Source organism: Haematobia irritans, chromosome 5, assembly GCF_050003625.1.
Source record: "Haematobia irritans isolate KBUSLIRL chromosome 5, ASM5000362v1, whole genome shotgun sequence".
Lineage (NCBI taxonomy): Eukaryota > Metazoa > Arthropoda > Insecta > Diptera > Muscidae > Haematobia > Haematobia irritans.
This window is the reverse complement of record NC_134401.1, coordinates 69073094-69083603: the sequence shown is the minus strand read 5'-3', so window position 1 is coordinate 69083603 and position 10510 is coordinate 69073094. Positions and strand designations below refer to the sequence as shown.

Below are 10510 nucleotides of genomic sequence, written 5' to 3'. Positions count from 1 at the left end.
ACATCTCAACCCGGTGTGAACGGTGAAATGTTTTGGAAAAACGAATGAGGAAAACGAGTCGGTGGGAACATAGCATAAGGTATAAGTAATATATAATTACTTCATATGCTTCAAATCGTTTCATAAATTATTTCAAATTGGTATACAACTGTTTTCTGCTCACTGTACATGCAAATTTTACGGTTTTACTAAATTTACTCATAAATAAAGAAATTATGTCTATTCTTTAATAAAAACGAGATAATTAGTAGTAAAACAGAAAATTGACGTCAAATGTTGTTTATCATAGGGATATAAATTTGAACTTTCTGAGAGGTAATTGCTTTGTAATAACTGCCACAAAAAATTCGTCAATAAAACTAACTTAAGTAGATTTAACATCACCATTTTCTTTAATTAACTTGAAGTAGTACCATAAACTGCAATTCGATTGAACAGATTTGTGGTCATTTTTTATTTATTTCTATAATATTGAACTGAATTGTTGTAAAGACACTTACTTCATTATATTGCAGCAAACATTTTATTATTATAAATAACAAACCACAATTTTTTCTGTGCTCCGTTTAGATCATGAAATTTTGTTAATTTTAGTAAATTTTTGCCAAATGTGAGAAAAGGTTTCTTAGTTGAAAAATTTTGCATACTTTAGTGGCGTAAACTATAAATAAAAAAAGTTTTATACATATTAAGTACATAATTTTTCTAAATTTTAAAATAGTTTATATTTTTCTGGAATGGGTGAAACTTGCTTAAATTGTATTCATAATGCTTATATTCTCTAATGAATAAATTTATCTCAAATTACACATGGCACGAAATTCGTATAGCGTTAAAGACATTTTAACAATTTTAAAATCCAATCTTTTTCCACCAAAATATGAAACTTTCTTAACAAGAGAAAAAATGTTCCTTCAATTTCATAAAAATACTAAATTATTTGTATCATGAATCATCGTTTTTATTAGGCTTAACAGAATTGTCTTTTTCGTTACTTATTTACAATTTCAGATGTTCGGTCAGTTTTGGTTCAAAAGAAAGAAGAATTTACCAAAACTGGAGAAGGTAAGTGCGCCCAAAATTTTTATTTGTATTTCAAAAAATTTGTAGTAAATAGTTTATCTTCTCAACTTAATCGGATTTTACAAATTTTTACGTTTCGCTTTTTTCGAAGTTTAGAAAACTTGAAAGTGTCGACATATGTTGAGTGGCCAATCAATCTTGTCGATTTGACTTCTTTTTTTAAAACAATCAGAAGTGTTTAAGTGAAGTTTGGACACTACAAAAAGTCGATTTCAACTTTTCTATTTTTTGATAAGATAAAAAGACAACAGACGAGATTTTAGGAGTACAACTACCATAACTTGATTGTTTGTGAAAAACTTTAGTTTTTATATTTACTCTTTGAAAGTTGAAGGTATTTTTTCCTTCTAATATGCATTATAGAAACACCTAAAAGCGAACAGACAGAGCCTCAAAATCGTTCAGCGTTGTTTGAAGTGCTTCAAAAACCTGGCGTATCTACTAATTTACCCAAACACAATGAATCCAAATTTACCTCGAGCAAAATATCGTACCTTCTTCGTCGACCTTCTCAATTCTCTGCCTCCGTCGAAACTGCATCTCCAACAACTTCAACCAAAATGTCTTCGAACGAAATGTACTCTTCAACACCAAATGACGCTCCTAAACATTCATGTGAAACAGCTAGTTATAATGAAATATTAGATTCACATTGCAATGAGCAATTAGAGCCTCAAAACTCTTCAGAGATATTTAAAGTGCCCCACAAATCCAACATATATACTTCTTTGTCTAAAAACGATGCTTCCGTACTGACTTCAATTTCAAAAAATATCACTTCGATAGCGGAGACAACATCTTCCGTAATCTTACCCGAAAACGCAATTGATACAAACTTGAATGTAGATTTAGATGTTCCGCGTATGAAGAAGAAACAAACGAAACACCATCGCAATACACCGTACCTACTTCGTCGATTTTCCCAACTCTCTGCCACCGTCGAAACTGCATATCCAACAACTTCCACCAGAATGTCTTCGAACGTAATGTGCTCTTCAACACCAAAAAGTGCTCCTCAACATTTATTTAAATCTCGTTGTCAAACTTCAGGGATATTTCACATGCCTCAAAAAACCGACGTGTCTTCTTCTTTATCTAAAAAGCATGATTCCATAATGACTTCTAGTGAAATTTCAAAAAATATGATTTCAATAACCGAGACAACAATTGATCCAAAACCTAATATAGATATATGTGTTCCGAAGATGAAGGAGAAAGCAGCGAACCAACCTTGCGATTCACTTTATATTCCACGTCAAACTTCACAATTCTCTACCATCGTCGAAACTGCATTTCCCACAACTTCAACCAAAATGTCTTCGAATGCAATGTGCTCTTCAACACCAAATAGCGCATCTAAACATTCATGTGAAATATCTCGTTATAATGAAATTTTAGATTCACATTGTACCGAACAATTAAAGCCTCAAAACTCTTCAGAGATATTTGAAGTGCCGCAAAAATCCATTATATTTACTTCTTTGTCTAAATACGGCGCTTCCATATTGACTTCAAAGGAAATTGCAAAAAATTTGACTTCGATGGCGGACACAACATCGCCCGAAATCTTACCCGAAAACACAATTGATTCAAACTTGAATGTAGATTTAGTTGTTGCGCGTATGAAGAAGAAACAAACGAAACATCATCGCAATACACCGTACCTTCTTCGTCGACCTTCCCAACACTCTGCCACCGTCGAAACTGCATATCTAACAGCTTCCACTAAAATGTCTTCGAACGTAATGTGCTCTTCAACACCAAAAAGTGATCCTCAACATCTATGTGACTCTCGTCAAACTTCAGGGATATATCACGTGCGTCAAAATCCCGGCGTATCCACTTCTTTATCTGAAGACGATGATTCCATAATGAATTCCAGCGAAATTTCAAAAAATATGATTTCAATAGCCGAGACAACAATTGATCTAAAACCGAATGTAGATACATGTGTTCCTGAGACGAAGGAGAAAGCAGCGAACCACCTTTGCGATTCACTTTATCTTCCACGTCGATCTTCTCAATTCTCTACCACAGTCCAAACTGAATTTTCAACAACTTCAACCACAATATCTTCGAACGTAATGTGCTCTTCAACACCAAATAGCGCTCCTAAATATTCTTGTGAAACACCTCGTTATAATGAAATTGTTGATTCACATTGCAAAGAACAATTAGATCTTCAAAACCCTTCAGAGATATTTCAAGTGCCTCAAAAATCCATCATATCTACTGCTTTGGCTAAAAACGATGCTTCCATATTGACTTCAAGCGAAATTTCAAAAAATATGACTTCGATAGCGGAGACAACACCATCTGAATTCCTACCCGAACAATCAATTGATTCAACACCAAATGTAGATGTATCTATTATAAATGATAACATAAATTTAAAAAAATTGAGCGTTCCACATACAAAGGAGAAGACCAAAAAACACTTTTGTTTATTTTGTAAAACTCTACAGACTAAATTTGCCAGACACATATTTCTTAAACACAAAAATGATAACAAAGTTCACCTAGCTTCCAAAATGCCGAAGAAGAGTGTTGAACGTATAAAAATAATAGATGAATTGAGAAAGAAGGGTGATTTTTTGTACAATACGCGGTCCGAATACAATGGGGGCATTTTAATAACGAGAAGGAATCAGCAAAAAAATTTCAAGAATAAAGCTTACGACTATGTGTGCTGTAAAGACTGCAAGGGATTTTACTCCAAAAAATCAATTCGCGTTCATCGTCGCATATGTGGAGGTGTTACAAAAACGAAGTCAACAAATATCGAAAGTCGAAAATTAACGCAGTATTGCCATCCTGAAGCAAATGATATAATGAAAACGCAAGTTTTACCCAAGTTAAACGACGATAAAATCCGGCGAGCACTTGTACATGACGAATTAATTATAAAATATGGCAATAAACTTGCAGACAAATATACTGATGTTTATACAGATTCTCATAACTTCGATATGGTGAGAGCACATTTACGATTACTAGCTCGTTTTAAAATAGCAATGAAGAAACATGACCGTGGCATAAAAGAACTCAAAGACGTTTTCAAACCCCAGCTTCATGATAAATGTATAGATGCACTACGAGATGTTTCAAGCTGGGACCAAGCTTTAGGTTGGTACAAACATCCTCAAACTGCCATATCTCTTTCAGCAGTATTAAAAAAATGTGCATTCAAATTAAGGACTGAGTATATTAAAATTCAATCGGAGGAAAAGAAGAAGGAAGTGGAAGACTTCATTCTTTTGTGGGAAGAGGAAGTCCCCACAGTTGTGCATAAAAGAGCTTTGGAAGATCAGACGAATATGAAGCGTGATAAAAATGTGGTGTTGCCAAAGAAAGATGATATAAACAAATTATACAAATTTTTGCTGGGCAAAATAAAAAAAAGCGTTACTTCCTTACAAAAGAAATTCTCATTAAAATATTGGGCAAGTTTGACACAATCTTCTTTGACTCTGATTCAAGTATTTAATAGACGTAGGGCTGGCGAAATCGAAAAACTTAAAATTTCCAATTACACCAAAAGAGAATCTGTTACCCACAATATGGAAAAAGAGCTGTTAAAAACGAATTCCATAGAGAGTGTTGAACATGCGCAAAAATTTGTACGAATCGAAATGAGGGGAAAATTAAGTCGTGGTGTGCCAATTTTGTTAGATTCCATAATGATGAATGCTGTGGACACATTATTGAAGTATCGATCGAAAGCCGGATTAACAGAAGATAACAAATACGTTTTCGCCAACCCTACTGCCGGACCAACATCAAAAAAATATTACCGAGCTTGTGAACTTCTTAAAAAATTTGCTGAAGAGTGTGGTGCTGAAGAGCCAAATACTTTGCGAGGGACAACACTTCGCAAACACTTTGCTACATATGTTTCCGTAATAAACGCAGAAGACGCTGAAGTGGATAAAGTTGCTAATTTCATGGGACATCATAAGGACATCCATAAGTCGCATTACCGCCAGACTGTGCCAGCTGCGGAAATTTATTGTGTATCGAAAATTTTGACGGCGGCTATTGGCGAAGAGGCAGAAGTTGAGATTCCGGAAAAAACAAATCGAACCGAATTGATAAATCAGAACATGGGTGTAGGAAATGATGTATCCAGCGGGAAGAGAATTGAGAAAAAAAACGACAATGACGGAATGCAAGATGCATCTGAAGAGAACGTTTCCAAAAATGAATATACCGATGACAGTTTCGGGTCTCAAAAAAAAAGAAGAAGCAGTAAGTAACATATTCCAAATACAATTCACCTTCACTATGGACAATAAATATTGGAGCTGAATTGTTTGGATATACACATTATTTCAAACCTATTTTCTACTTCGTCTAAAAGTCGGCAGTAAATCCGCATTATCGTGCGGAAACAGTAATTTCTCACGCTTCCTTTTCTTTAAGTACACACTTTAAAGAAAATAAAGTTTTTGACTCGTAGCATTGGATCATATCACTTTAAGTTATAAATAAAATTAAAAAATAAATACATTTGTATAAATTTTATGTGTTTTGCTATCTATTTTATTCTCAACAATTTTTCAAATTGAATTCTAATGATATCTTTGAAAAATGATTGAAAATTTGTTTGAAATAAGCATTTTTACAGTGACTTTTTGAGTGTTTTAAATAACTAAAATTATATAATAAATATATTTAGGGAAACAAGTTCACTTTAACAATTGCATCCCTAAAATATCTTTATTTACTATAAATACTATATATACTTTTACTATAATTCAAAATCTTTTATTACTAGCAACACTTACTAATACTATCTAACTTTTAGCATCACCTTATGGCAAAACTACTCGGCGTAGATGGAGTGCAGCTGAAAAGGACGCAATATTTTCCGAATTTGGAGATGTCATGCTTCTAACGAAACTACCCAGAACAAGGGAATGTTTGAGGGCAGTAAGGAAGCACGAAGCTTTAAAAGGAAGGACACCGCAGCAAGTAAAAGCCTGGATAAACAACACAATACAATCAAAAAAAGACAAAAACTAGAACGTTTCATTGGATATGAAACATTTTATTTAAATTTCAACAGAAATCCGTACTGAATATGTATTCAACTTTGACTCCGAGTTTTCATTTTGCTCATAGTTGTTTTTATTTGTTGAAACTACAATCGTCGCTGAAATCGATTTGCGAATTTTTTGATCAATTGTAATATATAATCTTAAAATTAAACACACTGAATTGATTATTTCAATGGAAGTATGAAACACAATTTAACGCAAAATTTATGGAAAATTAGACTCATGCCCGAACAAACATTCGCAAATTGGTTTTTGTAATGATTATTTCACCAGATACAAAATGACCAAATACAAAATGAACTTCGAAGTCACTATCGTTAAATACAATTAAATGCAAATATAAGAGCTAAAATATTGTATGTATATGTTGGTTTGGGTTATATCAGACATATAAAAAGTATTTTCTCAATTAAAACACGCACTAGTCATATAATTAAAGGTTTCATTTGAAATGAAACATTTCATACTATATTAATTTTTTTTTTGTTTTGTTTTCCTCATATTTTTTATCTGGTGAAACTACAACCGTCGCAATATTATTTGGCATATTTGCATACAGGTTTTTGAAATGATGATGATTTCACCAGATAAAATAAAATCGAAAGCAATTAGTGAATATAATCTACACAATTTCATTTGAAATGAAAAAAATGTTTAATTTGATTTTTCTCAGTACACACTAAAGTTAGATAAAATTAAATATAAGAACCAAAATATTACATATGTACTTGCTGGTTTGAGTTATGTGAGATCTCATTTATAAGTATTTTATTAATTAATTAAAATATCCTTCTATTCATCCATTCATTTAATATGTGTAATAATTTCCTATCAAACTTTAAATAAACTTTATAAATATAAACCTTCTCATGCACTTCAAAATAATTGACGTTTTTATTGTTTAACAATTCTCTAACGAAAAGAATGTAGTAAACTTCTCATTGAAGATGTTCAGTTTTTAAAAATTGGCATCTTTACCTAAAATGAATTTTTGTTCAACTATGGTTAATTGAATTTTATTTTCAAAAAAATATTACTTCAAATATGATATAATTTCTACTCGAGTGTACATTTTGAATTTAAAGCATCAATTGAGATAATTTGTCTGCTTTATATTGAACTCTTTTTTAATAAAAAAAAACACGAAAAACACTTTCATGATCTTCAAAAAAATTTCTTTCTACAAATTGAGCAATTGAAAAATAAGTTAATTGGAATCTGGTAAGTTGTAAAGTTACTTATCCTCAACAATTTAAAAATATGTTTATGAATCTGAAACATAGCTCATGCTTTTGGACTTTCGAGGCAAATTGTAACAAATGGTAACAAAAACTGTAACTATTATTAAAAAAAGGCTATATTGTTCAAGTAGTTATTCCAGCCTTCATTTAGGCTTTCTATGCGGAACTCATATTATATATAAGGATTTCGATTACAAATGTATTGACATATCGTCATATGAAGTCAAAAAGGACGTAAGATACAAAAAATTCAAAATAGACTCAGATGGATTACTACACTCATAGAAAAAAGTCTGCTAAAAACAGCAGTCGGTCTGCTGTTATATTTTTGTACATCAGGGACTAATGAACAACTATTTATAAAAAATTTTAGGGTATAAATTTTTCCCCAAAGCATATTTAAGAACCTAAACTAGTTATTGGTTATTTTTGTACTTTTTTGCTGTTATGCCTCAATTCGATAATTATTCAGATTTTTAGTCAAATTCTATAGATATTCATAAAATATTGTTTTAATTAAGTTAGTATAGCTCCTAAATTAACACTTTAATTTGTCTCAGCCAAAATAAAACATGTTTTATTGTAATCGAGCTTAAAAAATAACAGGAAATGTTTGCTATTTCAGCAAATATTGACTGCTCTCCCTTTTTCAGCAGACTTTCTGCTGTTTTAGCAGACTTTTCTGCTGTCCCTCTCTTAGGGCCAGTTTCTCAATGTCTTGTTATTATTTATCGTGTCGATAAAACAGCTGATCCCATACAAAAATTTTACTAACCGGAGGTCTATCCACCGGTTAAAATTAATCGGAGGATGAGAAACTGGCCATTAATATTTTAGGGGCAATAAAATAAAATTAAAGTCTTAATCGATTAACTGTCCGTCTGCATAGTAGTTTTGCCATAGAAAAAAGGTTATACAAAATATTAAAATATTTACTTACTTTTATTCTGTCTATATTTGTGTTAAAGTTATTTTCATATGTATGAAGTATTATTTATTTATAGGTCATTATACATGATGATGATGATGAAGATGAAAGTGACCAAAGGATGAGTACACCATAGCAAAATGGATTTTATGGACTATTTTAAAAATTTTAATAAATTGTTAAAGGATATTTTAAAGAAGCTTTTTATGTATATCAAAGGCCATAGGGAAAACATTGTTCGAAGGCAATTGTGAAATATTTTTTAATCTATTTAATATTTATGAGGATTATTAGATGATAGCAAAGACATTAGTAAAACTGCCATGTCTACACAAAGATTGACGATGATAAGAGAATTAAAGGAAACAGGGAACATGGCGAATACAAAAGCAAAAATCACGACATTTTTTCCGAATTAATGTCTTAATCGAATTAAAAAAAAAATCAATTAAAAATTTAATTGATGTAATAAATTTTTAATTGAAATAAAAATCAATCACAAAAATTAATAGTATACATTAATTTATTAATTGGATCAATTAATTTTTTAATTGATACCATCATTTCTGTGATTGAAGACATTTCAATTAAAAAATAAATTGGATCAATTAATTTCGTGATTGACTCAAAAAAAGTTTTTTTTGGAAAAGTATAATAAGAGAGTCGGTGGGAGCAGTGTTGCCACTATTTTTCTAAAAATCCCCAATTTAAATTTAAATTCCTTACAAAAATTCCCAATACATTTGTGACAAGTTTAAAAAAATAATAATAAAGAACAAGTATATACGGCCGTAAGTTCGGCCAGCCCGAAGCCTGGCCGTAGCTCAACAAAAAAGAAATGCTGTGAATCCATTTTTGAGATATTCAGCAAAGTTGTGGGAAATCAGAAATTGTTTAAATTTTTTTTTTCAAATCATGCTGCAATATGATCAAGATTTGAAAGTACAACACAAAGAGACTGGTGATCGTTTTTCAAATGCTGGAGATATGACAATGTGAGTTCGGTCACCTTGTAAAATTAACTTTTAAATATTCAAGCAGTAAAATTGGGTAGTAGACACGATGCCAAAATTGGTAGAATTCTACCAGAAAGCGTTGACTTTTTTATTGTTTTGTAGATGGGTAGAATTTTTGATTGATAAATAAAATTGTAACAAAATTTTGAATAATTTTTATAAAATTTTGCCAAAATTTTATTTTTATAGAAATCTTGTCAAAATTTTATTTCTACAGAAAAATTTTTGTCAAAATTGTATTTCTATCGAAATTTTTGACAAAATTTTCTATAAAAATGAAATGGTAGTAGACACGATGCCAAAATTGGTAGAATTCTACCAGAAAGCGTTGACTTTTTTATTGTTTTGTAGATGGGTAGAATTTTTGATTGATAAATAAAATTGTAACAAAATTTTGAATAATTTTTATAAAATTTTGCCAAAATTTTATTTTTATAGAAATCTTGTCAAAATTTTATTTCTACAGAAAAATTTTTGTCAAAATTGTATTTCTATCGAAATTTTTGACAAAATTTTCTATAAAAATGAAATGGTAAACACATATTCTACAGAAATAAAACTTTGAAATAACTTCCTATAGAAATAAAATGATGACAAAATTTTCTATAGAAATAAAATTTTGACAAAATTTTCTATAGAAATAAAATTTTAATAAAATTTTCAACGATATGTAAAAATGTGATATTTATATTAAACTAGCGAAACCGGCCCTCTTCGCTGCACCTTCCGAAGAGTATTTGTAGGAACAATTTCGAAAAAAGATTAATTCTTTCAAACAAATCGGACTACTTGCTTTTTCGTTTATAGATGGAACTATGGCGGATATGCAGATGTAAAACGGTCCGTATTAAAAATGTCGGGGAGAGGGTGTCCCCTTTTACACACAATTTTTTAATTGATGTTATCTAATCAAGTAGTTGGACAATCTTCTATACTTTTTGTGAATTTTAAGTGCGGTTTGTAAATTTGTTAAAATGTTGGATACGGAGAACATACCTTTGCCGAACATATAAAGGAAATTTATGTGTCCTATACGTTGGATGCCAATCCTCTACTTTCAATTTAAATAATGACAAAACGGAACCCTCCCCCCACCATCACTCCACTCCGATCAGAAGCTGGTAAACCACGGAATTCACGAACTATCCAACGGTCATGTACTAATTTAAAAATCATGTAATA

The 10510-nt window shown here is 30.9% G+C and overlaps 2 protein-coding genes across 2 annotated transcripts in view; one reads left to right on the top strand and one right to left on the bottom strand.

Annotated features, from left to right (window-relative positions):
* Window positions 1–10510, bottom strand: part of dgo (ankyrin repeat domain containing protein 6 diego) — a 185300-nt gene that overhangs the window by 24919 nt on the left and 149871 nt on the right. The gene's annotated exons all lie outside the window — the stretch shown is intronic.
* LOC142240569 (uncharacterized) lies at window positions 1012–6614 on the top strand (the record flags this gene model as incomplete). Its single annotated transcript, XM_075312264.1, is given in 3 exon segments — window positions 1012–1065; window positions 1447–5331; window positions 5891–6614. Coding segments are annotated over 3 exon segments (4157 nt in total), but the record flags the coding sequence as incomplete, so codon positions are not given.